Below are 18,585 nucleotides of genomic sequence, written 5' to 3' on the forward strand. Positions count from 1 at the left end.
TGAAAAGTTATGAAAGCATTATTTAATCATAAAAGAAAGTTACAATATTCAGTAGTTTATTAGGGTAAGAATCTTTAGCACAATAGGAAAAGCACCGTCAGGTATTTAAAGAGTTTAAAGGGGGAAAATACTCCATGTATTTCAGTAGTTTTTCCATTCTTTCCTGGTGAGGTGATATAATTGTGTTATGGCTTCAAAGCAAAAGATGCTGAACACCAGAATAACTAAGACCTTCCGACATGTCTTGCTTGTCAGTCCACTCTCATCCATTCTGAAGAGCATATACTTAACCTGCAAATAGATACGGTGGGACTCCTTTCACCCCCAGCCCAGTTATCTATTGAAACAGAGAAGGAAAGGAAAAACAAAGATTAGTGCAATAATTCACCACTCTTAGACACTTGCTTTTCTGTTCACAACTAGACAAGCTTGAATTGAGAAAAGGACTGTCCTCTCTGACTTCACATCCTATTACATGTTGCAGACAGGAGCTCGCAGCCAGGACCTTCAACCTGTGCTCCTTCTCTAAAGCTCAGTCATCCCAGGCCAGAGTCCACTTCCCAAAAGCCTCTTCTCAGATACCACTAATGCTGCAGGTCACAATGTAACCTTCTGTAAGCACGCACAGGGAAGAGCTGGGCTTTAAAATGAATCCCAGTAATTTAGTTATAACTAACTAGAGAGTAAATAAAAGCTGATGCTTTTATCTAACACTGATTAAGACACAAGTGTTCACACATTCTTTCCATGACAAATAGAAAACACAAACTGTGTTGGGAGGGGGAGAAGTAGGAAGAGGTGAGCGCCTAGAAAAATTGCAGTATCAGCTTTGTTACAACTTTTAAACCCAAAACTATTTCCAAACCTCTAACTACATCACACTTTCCCATCCTGCAACAGGAACGAAAAAGAAGAACAATAGCTTAACATGCCTGATGTTCTAACAACCACTTCTTCCCACCTCCCACCACTCCCAACTGGTTTGCTACCTGAAAATGCTGGAGGGGAAAAAAAAAACAACCCAGCCTTCTAAACTGGCAGGAAAAAGTTGTCATTCACCTTGAAAATCCCACCAGCCTGCGGCTGCCGCAAAAGCCACTCCTTATCCATTCCATCACTGGCAGAAGTCACATACATCTCTGAATAATCCTTCCCTCCGAAACAGCAGGAAGTTGTCTTGTCAACAGGAAGTTTCACAGTCTGGAGTCTTTTTCCTGGAGAAAAATATGCATGCTGTTTCCCGTTCGTCTGCTTATGACAAGAAATGTAAACAAATTACTGTGAAGAACCGGCAGGGAGCCAGGTGTTCCACAAAAGCGGGTACCCAGGGCGAGGGGAGGTGCCATGCTGAGCCTCAGATGTGACAGGGAGAAGCCAGGCTCCTGTGAACCGTGCTGTTGACGAGGTTTAATTCGACAAATTTTAGTCTCTGTTATCACAAGCAAATCCCACCCCCAATCCCAGCCTGTCCTCTAATTAAATGCTAAGATCCACAGCAGGGACGTGTGAATCTGAGCTCATCATCTCAGGCTGCCCATGCAGTCAAATGGAAATGGGGTATAATTCCTCACTAAAATAGGTCACATGAATCACGCCCCAGACCTGCTGACTCTTCTTGCTTCTCACTACAAAGGGAGCCTGGAGCGAGCAGCCCTGGCGCAGCCCTGCCGAGGAATACCTCGTGCTACACACCTCTACCGCCTGCAGTCAAGGAAGGGTCATTCCTGGAAGTTTTTCCCCTGAAATTTCAATAGCCTTCCAAAATCAAGCTTGCATAAAAACAGGGATCATGGGACATGACTGAGGTTCACAAGAATCTTGGAGCTGCCATAAATAATGCTACACATTTATTATACCCACCAATAGCTACCGTCCTAATGCCAGTAGTGAACAGACTGCCTCCAGCCTTAAGCAGGAGACTGCTGAGACACCTTACAGCGGTTTTATAAAATTCATCCTAATTCTGGAGAGTAGGTGCTCACACCCACCACGCCTGTTTTATTTAGTGTTTCTGGAAACACTCTAAAGCACATGAATCTCCTTACAAAAGACTTTCCCTGCTCCTTTGATTGCAGGGGTGAAGGGCTCGGTCCTCTTACAGTAACTAACTGTTTAGCTGTGCGTTAGAAATAGGAGGAGAGTAACTGTGATGTTTGGGAGCCCTACAAGGAGGAGGAAGAAGAGGGAAGTTTGTCTTGCTTAGGACCTGAGAGAAGTTTTTGGTCAGCTTCAGAGCCGGGCACCATTTCCCAGGAGGTGTTTATCGAAGCGAGCACCTGTCTTCCCTTTTATGTGCTCCAAAACCTTTTCCCTCACCCAACAAACTGCATCTTGGTCCCTTGCAGGGCTGCAACAAACCGACACAAGCGCAGGCCAAACGGCTTCACACTGAATGGGTCACAGGCACAGGCGAAAGCAGAGCCACCTTATGAAGCCATTGGAGCAGTCCCGGTGCAATTTTCACACCCCTGGTTGGGGAACCTGCTCCCCAGGGGCAGTTTGGGCTCTGTTTTGGTGTGCAAAGTCAGCCTGTCAGTGCCAAACAAGCTATGATACGCCAGACAGTGCTGGATTAAAGGACATCTCCTGATCCATTTTACTTGCCAGTGTGGATGTAGCCAGTACACCCAGAACCCAGAGGGAATTGCCTTTGTTTCACTGAAAACCCTGACATGTGAGCTGGGTACTTTTAAACTGCCTTTTAATCCCAAAATAAACAAAAGTAAACAGCAAGTGACCGGTGGTCAAAGAACCCCTTGTATGCAATAGCCAGGGCAGTTTCAGCACTCTGGCATTCCCAATGCTGTATACAAAGTTTATTTGGCAGGCACTTTGACCCACAAGGGCCAAAGTAAAGATCAAAACCAAAATACGGGGAAAAATAATCAAAATTAGTGTAATAGTGTTTACCTTGTAAGAGATCATTTGCATGTCTGGTTACCTGTTATTCACCTAAGAAGAGCAATTTTTTCAGAATTTTCTAGAAAATCAGAGGAGATTTGTCTGGTGGTTGGGACAAGGACCAAGACAATGCTCCTGCCAACTGGCTGCAGCAGTACTTTGCCATCACCTGGTCAGCTGGCAGTGAAAAGATTATATGGCTACAGGGTGGCTTATAAAAACCAGAGGCCACCCTAGAACCTGGCTGACATCAAGTCTGGGAGGAAATGAGTGAGAAAGCGTTCAAAAAACACACACTGGAAGGGAAGAGGCATGAGCTCCAGAGACCAGGGAAGAGACCCTGAGGGTACTTGCAGAGTGATCTCAGCAGATAACAGCCTGGCAGATACTGATTACAAAGCTCTAAGACAAGCAACATCTTCCTGAAGGTGGAAGAAAATCTGCACCTGGATGTTTTGAAATCCATCTGTGTTTGGTATCTGTAGGAGAGAGAAACTTAGCAGGTCTTTCAGACCCCGTGCAATCAAATACATTAATTAGGAAGAACTATAAATTATTTAAGTCCTAATTACAAGACATGATTGCATAAAACCAGCAGGTCCCTAAGCGGCTGGAAGGTATAACAAGATTTGGCATGTACAAGTCAGACATCCTTCCCAAGCCCCTTGCAAACCCAGCGGGATCAGTCATCACAGCCTTGCCCTGCAACACATCCCGAATCTAAAGGCAGCAGCTACCCAGGCTAAAGAAGCCTAGGCCTGAAAAGCTGCTTCACTCTGAAGGTCAAAACCTCAATTTATAAAAGATGTCAAACACACACCTCACCCATCCCCCTAAAAACAGCAGTCCAAGCTTTGCTTATCAGGGAAACCTGGAAAGCCCTCACTGTGCTTTAGAAACGCTCTTTATCAGTGCATGTATCTGCAACTGTCTGACAGTCCTTCCAGCCACACTTAAAGAGCTATTGTGCATGAAAAGAGAGGCTTTCATGGCATTATCTTCAAACCTGTCTGGGTCCTCCTCATCCCTAAACAGTTAACAGCTCACTGAGAATTCACAAAATCGAAGATTTCAGACACTACTTTAAAATGATAGCACAGAGAGGGCAGATAAGCATGAGACACTCACAAAGAAGGTGGCTCTTTTTGACAGGGACACTTGACCCATGAAGTCTCCAGCTACTGTTCACTGTGGGTGCTGGGAGCTTTATGAGGGCAGGGGGAGAAACCCCCTGGCTGCTACAGATAACATGGAAATCACACCCAGCTCTGAAAGGCCCTGAGATGGGCATAGTGGGTGGCTGGCAATGCATTGGGGATACATACTCTGCTTTCCCTAGTCTTACAGTTCCCCTGAGCATATGTTTATAGACGTTGCTCCTGTCCATAATGGAAAATACCTCCAGAAGGGAGGAGAAAAGGGAAAACAAGTGAAAAAAAGGAAGACCAGGGAGGAAAAAGGCAGAAGCACTGAACCAAAGAGGAAAAATGGCAGTCTGCTGCTCCAGAAGGGTATTCAAAGGTCTGGTGGAGGTCACCAAGGAGTGCTCTGCCCACCGAACGGGAAAGATGTGGAACCAGAAACAGGTCTTAGAGATGCTGGCATCTCCCAGATGGAGCTTCCTCCTCCTATGGTCAGACTGCAGACTCTGCAGGACAGAAGGAAGTCCCACAGGTTGGCAAGACCTTGGACTGGTACAAATCAAAAGGTGAGCTGAAAAGCACAGCCTGAGATGTGAGTAAGAAGTTCCACCAGAGACAGGAACGAGTCTGCAATCTGAGCCGCCTGGTGCACGTGTGCGCCAGGGTCTGCTCTGAGCTGCAGAGACGGTGTGCGGCAGGGGACGCTGGCACCCCTACAGCTGCACCCCCACAAACCCCTTAGAGTTCTCTTAGGGCTGGGCCTGGGTTCAAGAGACCCCAGATGCCACACAGTACAGCTGCTCCCATGCTGCACTATGGAAACCTGTGCTGCCTGGGACCTGTCAAAATCGGGCTCCTGCTCTCGCCCTCCTGGCCCCTCGCACATGGTGTGGTTCAGTCCCTCTGAAGTGCTTTACACCTATTTTTTTACCCAGGCTACATCATGCCTGGCAGGCCACCAAAGGCCAAACCATGAACACAACAAGCTCAGACAATGGGCACGCCCAAAACCTTACTGTGGGAATGACAAAATGCCATGGAAATCATTAAATAGATTTTTTTATTATTTCAATCAGAAAAATATACTCTGTAAATAATTTTCTACAAGAAAAAACGCTGCTGGCAGCAGCGACATGTGGGGCTTGCATTAACCTCAGTAGGCTGCCCAAAAGAATACTCTAAGCTGAAGAAACAAGACAAAAGAATGGCTGAAGTCATCTTTGCCGATTCATGGTTTATTAATTTTCTTCCACATCACTTATCAGGAAGGTAAACACTGATCTTAACTTTGGAGGATGCAAGAGGATGGTAAAATGGTAATTTTCCTCTGCAACTTTACCTTTTCCAGCACAACAGAGGCTGGGATCAAAGGGGACTTACTGACAAAGCTAACTTCTGAGAGCAGGAAGATATCATTGCTTGGAAAATAAGATGTATTTTTAAAAAGAGCAGGAAGTAAGTGGAAACCCTCTCATTCTTTGCTTGTATTTTTTTCTTTCATTTTTTAAACACAGAATTCCAGTCTACCCATTACAAGGGCTTACCTGTCTCAGGGTCAAGACGAATCACTCTGCCACCATCGTAACAAGCCACCCAGAGCTTGCCCTCTGTATCAATGCACATCCCGTCGGGAATGCTCTCCTCTTTCTCCAGCCTGTACATACTCCTACGGTTGCCTGCAGGGTAGAAGAACCACAACAAAACTAAGCGAGAGGAGTTGTTACAATCTGTATCAGGCACAGCCCAGCAGAGTTGTTATTCATACTGTTATTTCCAAAAGCTGTGCTGAAGTCCCTGGTAAGAAAGGAATAGGTGGAGCCTGCTGCCCTGCTTGTTCACCAAGACAGTTGTTTCTCAGCGTGAAAGCCTGTAGATCCGTTTCAATCCACTGAAAGCACAATCCTTTTCCCCTGATGTTCTTTTCTAGCCTGCCACTTGTGCTCCCCCTACTTACAAGATTAAATGAATAACTGAATAAATAAATGCCCCTACTCACAATATTAAATTAATAACTGAATAAATTAATGCTGGTTTATATACACACACACACACACACACATATATATATCTCCCCAGAAAATTAATTACTTGTTTTAAAAGCAGTTTGACTCATTTCAAATATGGGTCACTTCCAGTCAGAGAACTGGAGAGGTTTCAAACAGATTGCTGGAACGTGCCAATAATCACTATTCCAACACAAAACTGACCTTCAGATATACAAACAGAGAGTTTATATAAACACAGAGCTAGAAAAAGCCTCGACTTCAAAGGCAGCCCATCAACCTAAAAACAAACAGCTCTATCTGAATCTCCATCCACTGTTACTAAAGAAAATTAAAACCAACTTTCCAACATTGTTTACTTTATGCTCTGACAACTTCAATGTTTCTCATATGTAGTAATATTTTTAATGAGTTTCCTTTGTGCTCCTGGGGATTGTCAGACTGCCCACAGAAAGAGAACTAGCGAGCACGGGTGAGAAAGAACCACCCTGTTTCCTAAAGAGAAATTCAATTGTGAACCACAGCAGAGACACATCTGGACAAGATGCTGTACCTAAGACTTTGAAGTCACAGTTTTAAAATCAATTATCAAAACGACTGGGTTCTTTTAAAGCAAAATACTGCAGTCCATGTACTCAAAAGCCAATTATTAGTCCAAGTCACTGGAATTTTCCTTTTGCCCAGGCTTGTAGAAGCCCTGAAGGGGTTGTTTTGCTTTGTTTTAAATAAGTGGAGGAAGAAGAGGGTTTGAGTTACTGCTTTCCAGTTGTTGCTTTGTCTGCAGAAACTCCATTTGAGAGCTTATATTAAAAAAAAAAAACACAAAACCAAAACAAAACAGGGTGAAAAAAAGATCTAGAGGAGGTAGCAGCAGTTTTTGCACGAGCTCTCTGTTAGGTTGCCTGTGCTGTCAGTAGTAAGTTACGTTCAGGCACAGAAACCTAGCCACACAAGAAACACATAACCCTCTTGGCACAGGAAGATCAGACACTGTGTTTAGTGAGAGCAGTCCAGACTGCTACTCAGACTGGTCTGTGTGATTTAAATACTTCATCATACTACCAACAGCCTCTGACTAGTTTGAGTGAGGAGCCTATGCAGGTGGAGATGAATGTTAATACATCTTCCATCGTGCTGTTCTAAAGGGGTTTCTGAGGAAGCACTCCCAAAGCTCTGATCATCTCTGCATGATAACCAGAATGGTAACAAGCATCACAATCTTTAGGCACAAACAGTTCTTTTAGGAATACAATGACTCATACCGATTTTTCCAGTTTGGAGGTCATAATCAAAGGCATCCACTGAGTAGGACAAGCTGTCAATGTAGAAGAAGGTTTTGTGATCCAGGGACCAGTCCAGCCCATTAGAAATGTCCACCTGATCAAAGTGCTTCACCACTGAGAGGTCGGAGCAGAGCGTGTACAGGGAGCCCTGGTGTCTTTCCAGCACGGCTGGTCGAATCTCCTCAGCCATCGTACCTGTGCAGCACCAGAGGGCAGAAAGCAAGTTCAGCTTGAATGGGCTCTCCTCCAGGTTTGGTTGCAACCCCTCACTATAACAACCCTCACACTGCCAGTGTAGAAGGGAACAGTGCAGGGGCTCCGGGAATTTGAGGAGGAAAGTGAGTTAAAAGCAAAAAAGAAAGGTAAATTTCAGAAGTGCCTGCTTTTAGCAGAAGATGACAAAATGCAGCCTGTTGTTGTTGTTGTGAATGGTGGCAGAGATGGTGTGCAGTGTGATGTCTGCTAAATGTGTTATTCAGTCATTCAAATATTAAGAAAGGTGTGGTCAGCATTTGACTTCCCACAAATCTTTATTAAAGTCTTGAAGAGCAGAGAGACAAGTCTTACTAAAGCCTTTTCCAAATCAAATCTCCCCATCATGGCTCAAAGTTGGCACCTGAGACTGGCTCTTGAGAGGCTGGGTAAAAGCAAGTTAAGGTAAAGTAAGCCTGGGGAACCGATTACAAGACAGGTTTTAAAAACCAGGAGGACAGGATCACGGGACAGCTGAGGCTGGAGGGCACCTCTGGAGATCGCCCAGACCCAGCCCCTGCTCAGAGCAGGGGCAGCCACTACAGGCTGCTCAGGGTAGCTTTTTCTCTTGAAGATATCCACAGAAGGAGACTCCACAGCTCCTCTGGATAATCTGTCCCACTGTTTGATCATCATCAGTAAGTGAGTTTTCTCATGTTTAAGCAGAATTTCTTGAATTTCTGTGTGTGCCCACTGCCTGTGGGCCTGCCACTTGGCAGAGCCTGGCTCTGTCTTCTTTGCTCCTCCCCCACCAGGTACATAAGACAAATGGATAAGATCCCCCTGAGCCTTCTCTTCTCCAGGCCGAACAGTCACATAGTTTTTACAAATACCACCTAAAAATTCCAACTGATGAAGAACAAACCCCACAATATCACAAATTTCTCACTGGCCAAAGTGTTTTCTGTTGGCACTCTGCCAGTACTCAAAACCAGTGTGGCAGTGGGGAGGAGCCAAGGCCTGTGTCCTTTAACTGTGCAGGCCCTGCACAGTGGGCCTCTGTTTCAAAGAACAATACCGGTGAGATGGTGTCCAGGCGACACAATTAGACTAGTAAATTGGGTTAAGCTCTGCCTCAGGACAACATAAACAGATCCCCACCATTCCACTATGAAGGATGACTTGCTGCATCTACAACTGATCACTGCACCTCATCACCGAAACCTCAGGGAGCAGCAGAAGGAAGGAACTGCGCGCAGCGTACCTGCAAAATACCTCCCTGCGGGATCCACCTTCCCATCGTTGAATCGGTTGTTTGGTTTATCCTTGTCCACGTGAGTAATGGTGGTTACCAGCTGCTCTTTCCATTTCAAAGCAGCAAACCTGGTTCCCAGGGTGATGACATAATCCCCAGATTTCCGGAGAGCCACAGAGCTCACGGGAGCATCTAGAAACAAGGTGAAAGGGAAAAGAGGTACATGGCTATGGAAAGGCACTGAGATATGCAAGTAGTCACACCAAATCCAGTGAGACTCCAACAAAAATGATGTTTAAATACACACTAGTAAGGGTCTTTCACACACTGAGGCCACGCTTAGCGCACACAGAACGTTGCTATAAAGAGAACCACCAGTTTGGGACATAGAAACATGGGGAACTTGAGTATTATCACCGGTCCCAGCAGTGATAATTGCTACCAGGACCTGGTTCTACTAGGTGCTTTAACAGAAAGAACACAAAAAGGGGGACAGGACCTGTATGCTTTTTACAACAGGCTACTGTGCGGGTTCCCCCCTCCCCAAGGGAAAAATTGATTGCCACAAGAGCTCTGGAGCAACGGTGTTTGCTTTGCACAGCTCCTGGGTTAATCAGCGCTCCGCGGCCATTCAGTCATTAACTCTAGGAGACAGAGTATCGCTGCACTGGGACAGGTCAGGGTGGGCAGGAGAGTCACCCTCCTGCACCACGCTCTGCACTTTTGGAAGGGCTTCAGTAGCACCAACAGCACACCAAGGCAAGGGAGAACTTCCCAAGAGGCTAAAGCTAACAAGAAAATTAGTAAATGCTCCATGGTTAGTCTGAACTCATTTGAGCTATTATGCAGCAAAACCTCAATTGCAGGGTATTATAAAGGAATTAGTAAGAAAAGAAAAAAAAAAGGGAGAAATGAGTGTGAAGGAAACATTTCTGTAAAAGCCTGCAATCAGACACGGTGTGAGGAATAATAACTTTAAACAGGGCAATAAAGTCTGGGATAATATGCATAGGGCTAATCGCCACCTTTCTAATTTGAAAATAAAACATTTCTAGTATTTATGGCTTCACAGAGGTATAATTAGGTCACAGTTTCACAAACATACATAACCACCACCAACCACCACTGCTGCCAAGAGGAGCTGCTCCTTTCTGGCTGCTGGCGCTTGGCTCGGGGCACCCCTTCCCGCTGCACCCGTGGCAGCAGCACCACCATGCTAGAACCCCGAATGCTAGTGCCTCCCCCACACACACCCCTGAGATGCACCCCTGATGGCAAGCTCAGCTCTAGCTACTCCTGCACCGAGAGGCATGTGACTGCACTGCTGAGGCAGCCAGGGCTCCGGGCTCATCTACGCTGGGTGAGCAGGTGCCACTTCTCCTTCCCCTTCTCCGAGCTCGGCGGAGTCCCCTTGGCAGTGCCTGGCACCCACCAAAGGAAATCCTTTTGCTGTGTGATGCCATCCATGATGGCTGCTCACCAGGCCAACAAAAGTGCTTTTTCTGCCTGCCCCAGCAGTAAGGGCAACACACCAGCAGCGTGGGAACGCACCGCTCCGCTCTCCCAGGAAAACACCTAGGGCAGTGGCCCATGGGACCCCTTCCATCTGGACAGACCTCAGGAGCCTCCTCCCACATACCCCCCACCCGGGAGCCTCTACAGCCAGAAAATGGGCCCTCAAATTCACTACAAAGCACCCCAGGGAAAAGGGATGCATCAGGGTAGCCAGGGGGGACGTGGCCACCCTACTGTTCACTGCCCTAGTACAGCCAAAGTGAGCTGAGCCTATCTGCCCTAGTGCCCAGCTCAGCCTGCAGCCACCCCAGAGGCCTCTGTTAAGCAGCATCCAAAGGCAGTGGTTTAATTGCAACCCTATTTTACACCAAACAGAAAACTGACCAGAAGGTCTTGGCCCTCAGCACAGTTATGCATGCAGTGGTGTTTTCCCTGTGGAGTTGGAGAAGGGCATTTGAAGTGGAGTAAGGGGGAGGGTTGCTGTAATTCTTTATGAACTTCAGTAACAAGCAATTTTTCTCAGTTTCCACTTTGGATATCAACCTGCTATTTTAATCACACACTCTTGAGTGCATTTGGGGGGTTTTTTGTCTTTTAATCATGGTATTCTCAAAGGCAGATATATTGTCATAGAATCACAGAATCTCCTGAGTTGGAAGGGACCCATAAGGATCATCGAGTCCAACTCCTGGCTCCACACAGGGCCAAGTAAGAACATGGGACTGAGCACATTGTCCAGACGCTTCCAGAACTCAGCCAAGCTCGGTGCTGTGATCCCTTCCCTTGGGAGCCTGTGCCAGTGCCCAACCACCCTCTCAGTGAAGAACCTCTTCCTAATATCCAGTCTAAACCTCCCCTGTCACAGCTTCATGCAGTTCCCTCAGGTTCTATCACTGGTCACCAAAGAGAGGAGATCGGCACCTGCCCTTTTGCTCCCCCTCATCAGGAAGCCATTTATAATTATTTGACAACTAAACAGGGGAAACAGAAGGAAGTAAAAGAAAAATACAGCTACTTAAGCTACCATCCCTTCTACACCTCCAGAGAGGCCACATGTAACACCTCTGAGAGTAGGTCTGAGCTGGGGTGGGGGGGAGACAGGGAGAAGCACGCTCCCTCAGCTAAGAGCAAATAAGCATGGGAAGCAACATTTCCACAATTAGTATCAGGCCTTCTGTCATCTTCAAACCAGTAACTACAGTAATACGAAGGGCAGGTAAGCCCAGTCAATTTACTGTGAGTAATGGGAGCAGCTTATGAGTGGGCAGAGTAAGTGATTTTCACCAAGCGAATCCGAGTACTTAAACCATTCAAGAAGCTGTCTTTAGACAGATAAATGTTTATGTTATCACATCAATAAGCACATCTGCAGCCCTTTCTTTTTCTCTTCCTTTCTGGAATAAACACTTGAGCTACTGAGGCTTTTATCTGGTAACACAGTTACCCTGAAGAAGTAACATCTTCTTAAATCGTTACGATAAATTTTCTTCCAATCAAGGAAACATCACTGGCATTGCTCATTCGTATCCATAAAGAAAACCCCACAGATACCAACAGCAGAACTTGACCTCTGGGACAAGAGGGAGCAAAAGAGAGCTGCGAACAGCTTTGGGGAAAGAGAAGTCGGCCAAACAGACCCCAACAGCCCAAAATCCATAAGAAAAGTCCTGAGGACCGAGCCAGGCCAGCACCCAGCGCCCGAGCACAGCACAAGCCTCCTCGGCCTCCGGAAGTGGGGTTTAGGGAGAGGTCTCCGAGCGGTGAGCACCGTGCGGCTGGCGCGGGGTCCTGCCACCACGCACAGAGCGCCGGTCCGAGCCGGTCCTTACCCACAGCGATGGCTTGCACCTGCTTGGTGACCGAGCTCCAGCGGCACACCTTCCTGCCCGTGATGTCCACGCAGAGGAGAGCGCTCTCCTTCTCGTCCCACACGGGCGACTCCCCGATCCTGTAGCCCTCGTTGGCAACGCACTCGATCTTTACGGATGACATCCCTGCGGAGAAAACCGCGCCTGAGTGAACGATTCGTGTGCCCAACGGCGTGCGCTCCCCCCCCTCCCCGCCTTCGCCTCTCCTCCGGCCCCCGGCCCGAGCCTGCGGGAGGGGAGAGCCCGGCCCGGCCCGGCGGCGGCAGAGTGCCCGGGGCCGGCCGGGGGGCCCCGCCGGGACCCCGCGGGCCGGTGCTCAGCCCTACCTGCCGTCGCGCCGGCCGGCGGATTTGAAAAGCAAAACAAAAACAAAACCGGGGCAAGAATAACAAAACGATGGGCAGGGACCCAACCAAACCCCGGGCTGCGGATGGGCGCCGGGCCCGGGCGGGACAGGCCCCTCGGCCGGCGGGCCCGCACCCGCACGCCCGGCTGGCGGGCCGGGCCGGGCCGCACCTCCCGCGGCGTCGGCGGTGCCGAGCGCGGGGCGGCCTGATTTAAACACACAGGCACGGGGGAAAAGAGCGACGACACAAAGCCGCACGCAGCCGCGGGCAGGCACCCCGCGGGCCCTACCTGCTTCCAGCAGCGCAGCCCGAGGTCGCGGCCCGCCGCTGCCGCCGCCGCTCTTATAGCGGGGAGGGGAGACGGGAGGGGAGGTGGCCACGCTCCGCCGGGCTCCGGGGACGGCGGCGGCCCGGCCTTGGGTGCCCTCGCCAGGGGCAGGGGCGGGTGCGGCTGGGGTAGCTTCCCCGCCCACCCCCTCACCCCCCTCCCCTCACCCCCGGCTTGGGGTCTAAGACTGGACCCGAGCGCGTCCTGCCCTGGGTTGGGAGGGCTCATCTCGCTCTCCCTGGCCAAGGTCGAGCCTCCTGACATCGTCTCCAGGTAGCGCGGCAAAGCCAGCGCGCATAGCAGGCAGCATGGGGTGCTGGAGCTGGGGGAGCTCAGCGCCCCCCGCCAACACCTGCCGGGAGGAAGAGGAGGGAGAAGAGATTTCTCTTCACAGCGGCCAAGTTTCTCTGTTCCCAAGGAGGTTGTGCCCACGCATCTTCTCCTTGCTGTGGCTTAGGTGTGCACTGGGCCTTGGCCATGGCTTTCAGCATCGGGGATCCTTCTCCACAGCCCTGGGAACAGTTCCCTGGTTATCCAGAAATCCAGGGGCTCCAGCGTGCTGTGCCTTCCTTGCGCCCCTTGCTGTGCAGCCTCAGAAGCTTCCAGAGGCGCGAGGCAAACGGCTGCCATCAGAATTCCCACTGCGCAGGACTGGCTCCGCACTGCGGCCACTGCTTGAGGCTCCCAGGCCTCAAGTCATAAAGCAAAAGGCACTTGGTAAGTGCCAGCTCTCCTCTTCAGCACCCCACCACAAACTACCTTTTGACTCAGACTCAGTCATCCCTGTAGGGATCCTGCAGTAATAAATGAAAATAACTTTGTTCTCGCTGCTCAACATCTGATGCGTCTTCTGGCAACTTGGGGTGCACCAGGCAGGCATGGGCTAGCTCACCGCTGTCCCCCCACAAACCAGCATGACCTTGGCTGCTCCAAAACCCATCTGTCTTGTTCCCAGCTGGCACTTTTAGCAGCCCCTTTATTCAAGGGGCTCGGCCCAGCACCCACCACCGGCGTCTTTTACCTGGCAGCCCCCTCACAGATCCTGTTACGTACTCTATCAGTTCTTCACCACACACCTTCCTCTTGGCAATTACCTCCTGTCAAGCATTTTTACTGGGTGACTTGGTTACAGCAAGTGCTCGACACACTCCAGACTTCATTTCACCACTTTTTTTTTTTAATTTTAGTAGCATATTTGGAGAGATCATGGGCTACAAGTCCTTAGCAGTACGTGTTCCCTCCATGGACTACTAACAATGATGCTTATTAACGTTACCTTACCTGAGAGGTTCGGCTTTTATTTGAGAGGCTTGCACAGCATTACTTCAGTGCTTAATGTTGGGTTTTCTCTTTCTGCCCCCACGGTGGTGTCGTACAACAAACAGCAGGATTGTACCTCAGACCCAAGGCAAGCAAGCGATCAGCAACTGCCAACACAGAAAACAAACATCCAGGGGAAAAAGAAAGTGCCAAGGGTAGCTCTGTTTCAGGCATTTTACAAGAAAGAAAGAAGGTCCAGAGATCTGAAAGCATGCAAAGAAGTCCTCAGGAATGCGTAAGTACAGTGAAATGTAACTGTTGCTTTTCACACAGCTCAGCCACGTTTGCTGCTCTCCCATAGTCCTCACACATTCCAAGGGCACTCGGGATACACAGCCAACCCAAGAGCTCACTGAACTCAGCAGCAGCAGGAGACTCACACCCTCCACCCACCCAGGCAGCCTCTCTGGTCCTTGCTGACTTAGGCTTTTGCCAGCATGGTTTGGAGGCATCAAAACAAGCTGTATGTTGGCACACGCCTTGGGAGAAGATTAACAGCTTCTGCCAGCACCAGCTTACAACACAAACTCTGGTCTTCTTCCGAAAGTGCCAAACGTTTTGAACTTGGATCTCTAGTTACATGGGACAGCACTCTGATGTCTTTTCTGTAATGGTTAATCCAGGCTTGCTGAGAAGTAGAGCAGGGAGGAACTCATGGGGGGATGCCCTTGCAGAGAGCATCAGCTGAGGCCATCTGCCAGCATAGGTTCCAGGGGAGAGAAGGGTGCAGGGGAGGTGGCTGCCAAAAGTGGTGCTGCCGTGAGGCTTCCTCACCAGCAACTTCCTGCCACTGCATCGCAGCCTCCAAATTCCCAGCAACAGGGAGCACACGCAGCACCTCTGTGGCTCCCAAAGGAGACGGCTGGTGGGCCAGCACTTATTCCACGTGGCAGGGCACATTGAACACTTACTCCTCCTGCTCTACAGGGACCAGGGCAAGGGGAATCATATTACCATAACCACCCACAGCAGGAGGAGTCGACAACACACGAGGTCCCATAAGGTGAAGTCTCAGCCCTCACCCAAGCCTGCAGGTTCCCTGAACCTGCCACAAGCCATTATGCTTCTTGCCAGTCAGGAAATAAATGCTCCACAGTTCTGGAGGACGGCCCAGTGTGCCACAGAGCTGGAAAAGTCCCCCCGCACCTGTCAGGACTGCACAGCAAGAAGGGGTGCGGGACCATTTCAGGGCTTATCAAACAAAACTGGTTTTTGGTAATGCTGGTTCCTGGAAGGTCTCTTCAGGTTCTCTCCTTTTAAGAGCCTGATCCTATAATTTCTTCACCTTTAAAGCCATCTTCATCTTCTTTTCTTTCGGCTTTAGTCTTGCTTTACCTCGACGTTAGTTCTCCTCCTGGCCCGAAGGTGGGAAGGCTGTAGGCCTTACCCATGCCTGGTACAAAGGCCGTATATCAGATGTCCATATCTTACAGGTACCCCCAAGCACGGCACAGAGGGAGTCTGTCAGGCCTCCTTTGCAGCTGGGCAAGGTGCAGCTGGGAGCAGGGACCTAAAGAGATGCTCCCTTGGTATCAGCCTACCCTGCTGTCGCATTTATTAGGGCAACCATAGCGAGCTCGTAGGAATGTACCGCTAGCAGGTAACACTGCATTTTGGGTAGTGGGGACGACCAGGGAAACAAATAAAACCCAACACCAAGCAAGAGGAGAGGGAGAAATGCAAGATATGCAATAAGTTGGCTGGAGAGCAAGGGTTGGCACTGCCACACACTTGTTTGCAGCCAAGTATAGCGTCTCTTCAAGCTGATGTGTGTGCCCACATCAAGCTTTTTTATTTGTTAGTTAGTAAACAAGTCCAGGAGAGATCAAACTGCTGGGGAAGTCCCAACTGTTTAATGGCCTGGATGATCAGTCGTCCGTGCATTTAAATACCCATTTGCCAAAGCACACGACTTTCCTCCTTTGCAAACACCTCCCCAAGAGAAGGCAGCACAAGGCTGTTAACCAGCAGACTTGTGTTCATCGGTTAATTCACATGTTTCACCAGGTCTAACAGTCACTGCTGTCACGCTGTCAGAGAAGACAAAGCAGAATGGATTAAAAATCTCAAATTGGGAATCTTTTCTAGAAAGGATTGTGCCAAATTGCCATGAGGTCACACTGAAGCGTTGTGCCTTCGAAGTCTGGGTTCCCTCACAGACCTGGCAGTGGTACCCTCTACTTACTACTGTTCATCACACGGACTTCTGTTCAGTCTTGAGAAAAGAAGGCTAAGAAGGGATCTGATTAATGTTTATAAATATCTGAAGTGTGGGATACATGGGGAAATGGCCAGCCCCTTTTCAGTGGTCTGTGGAGACAGAACAAGAGGAAATGGCTGCAAGCTGGGGCACAGGAAGTTCCGCATCAATATGCAGAAGAACTTTTTCACAGTGAGGGTGACAGAGCCCTGGGACAGGCTGCCCAGGGGGGTTGTGGAGTCTCCTTCTCTGGAGATATTCATAAACCTGTCTGGACACCTACCTGTGAGACCTGTCCTTGGGAGCTGCTTTGGCAGGGGGGTTGGACTCGATCTCTGGAGGTCCTTTCCAACCCCTACAATTCTGTGATTAATTTCTTATACATGGTCAGTGGTCTTGTGAAAACACATCTCACACCTGAGAACACAGCACTATAAGCTGGCACGTTACACGACCCTTCCCAGCACAGCCAGCTTCCCACAGTGCTTCACAAACACCCCGCACACCATCACACGTGTGCCTCCAACTTCTTTGCCATGGGAGCACCAGTTCCTGTCACCTTCAGCTGCTCCACAAAGCTCCAGTGTCCAGCCTGTGGCTTTCCCGCCCTCTGCTCCGAGCAGCCAGGGAAGAGGGCGCTTCAGAAAGGGCCGCCGCTCTTCAGTGGAGCGCGGCCAAGACATTTTTTGATTACTCTTCTGCTCTTTGGACTCCACATGATCCAGATTTGCATTTTGCTTGCCTCAGGATAGAAAGAAAAAGAGAAAAAAAAAAGAGAGAGAAGAGCATTGATACGTACTACGGCAGCTGCAAAATTCTAGGCTGTGCCGAGGGAGCCAGGGCTCGAGGGAAAGGCAGCATCTTTCATTCAGGGAGCTGATTTAGCAACAGCCCTTTCAGTGTTTGTGGCTTTCAGGCACGCAAGCCCTTCTTCAGGCCCAAGTCAGGAGCAAGGTTCAAATTAACCGCAGGCTTGAGGCGACTGCTCGGAGCTTAAATCAGCGTAAGTCGGCCAGACAATTTGAGAGAAGCCTGGTTGCCGCATTAACTGTTTGCAACCTGTGTAAACCGCGACTTACTCATGGACCTTCCCAGCTCATCCAGCTTTTGGTCCCAGGAGGGACGGCCAGCTGCTCGTAGAAAGAATTATCGGAAAGGAGAGACGGCAAAGCGGTGCCTCTGCTCCTTTTTAGAGGAGATAACAGAAACAATGGACAAGCCATCAGTTTTGAAGGAGGGGAACTGCTTTTGTCTGGCTCCATTCAACAGATGCAAATGGAGCCTAAAGTGGCAGTGATGCCAGGGTAGGGGTTCCCAAACTACTCAGCACCACCCTTCTGAGATAAGAAAGGTGAACTACAAAGGAATGCAACCAGACACCCTGGTTTCAGGTGAAGTGGGTGGGCTAGTTCAGCACTTCTTTTTTTTTAATCCCCTCGGATACTCCCTGACCAGGTAGGGCCTGCACTTCCAAAGGAGCAACTGGAACCATTTTCCCAAATGGCAGGTAACACATTCTTTTTTTTAAGGCACTACTCCAGTGGACTCCTTATGGTTGCTGAAACCACAGAAAATAAGAACAGCCCATCTTGATGTCAGTGTGTGACCAGCATATTCCTTGAAGGCATCTTCCTTCATAGGTTGCTGTCGTGCTAGGTTTTAAATTCTTCCTCAGGACACAGGCCCACCAATTTGGCCAGCAGAACATCTCTGGAGCTGTTAGGGAATTCTGTCAAAGGACACTGTGTGTCCCTGCCTCGCCCAGTGCTCTCACCCAGGATAGGGGCAGGTGGGGCAGCACCTAGGGAAAAACAACCAGAAACTGGGAAAAAATACCTTGAGGAGAGTTAAGTCAGAAGAAACCATGAAGGTGTCATTACCCGGAGATGTAAAACAAGGTCTCGGGTAAGGCAGCGTAGGCGGGGCAGATACTTCAGGGCTGCTGAGAAAGCCAAGGGAAGGCAGGGACAGTCTGCCCAGCCTGAAACCAAGGAGTCCCAGACAAAGGGCAGGGCGAGGTGGATCCAGGAGGTTGTCCCAGGCAAGAGAAGCCTACTGGAGAAAGATTATCTGGGAGCTGCACTTGCAGAGGCAGGGAAACTCATGGGCAGATATCCAAGGCTGCCTCTCCTTACACAAGGTAGCCGGGCAGACTTACCCAAGCTGCCTGGGGAGGGGGGTGAACTCAGAGAACAGAAATAGGCACGCTGCTACTTTTGGACAACTTACCC

General features: G+C 49.3%; 1 protein-coding gene across 1 annotated transcript; it reads right to left on the reverse strand.

Annotated features, from left to right (window-relative positions):
* LOC311193698 (regucalcin) lies at positions 1–12,830 on the reverse strand. The gene is made up of 7 exons (XM_084266616.1): positions 12,796–12,830; positions 12,121–12,285; positions 8,786–8,968; positions 7,309–7,524; positions 5,588–5,719; positions 1,060–1,214; positions 1–337 (listed from the first exon to the last, which is right to left on the reverse strand). The coding sequence occupies exons 2-7, from the start codon at positions 12,281–12,283 to the stop codon at positions 287–289; spliced, it is 900 nt and encodes a 299-aa protein (XP_084122742.1). The 5' UTR covers positions 12,284–12,285; positions 12,796–12,830; the 3' UTR covers positions 1–286.
* Between the last annotated feature and the right edge of the window lie 5,755 nt (positions 12,831–18,585).

The sequence above is a fragment of the Gallinula chloropus genome (assembly GCF_964237585.1).
Source record: "Gallinula chloropus genome assembly, chromosome: 1".
NCBI lineage: Eukaryota > Metazoa > Chordata > Aves > Gruiformes > Rallidae > Gallinula > Gallinula chloropus.

Excerpts from the sequence above, each read along its gene's own strand:
- LOC311193698 (XM_084266616.1), bottom strand. The coding sequence starts at position 12,283 with ATGTCATCCGTAAAGATCGAGTGCGTTGCCAACGAGGGCTACAGGATC. Across the intron at positions 7,525-8,785 it reads CGCAGGGAGGTATTTTGCAG|GTACGATGGCTGAGGAGATT; the intron begins GTACGCTGCGCG and ends GGTGCTGCACAG. Across the intron at positions 338-1,059 it reads AGGCTGGTGGGATTTTCAAG|ATAACTGGGCTGGGGGTGAA; the intron begins GTGAATGACAAC and ends CTGTTTCAATAG.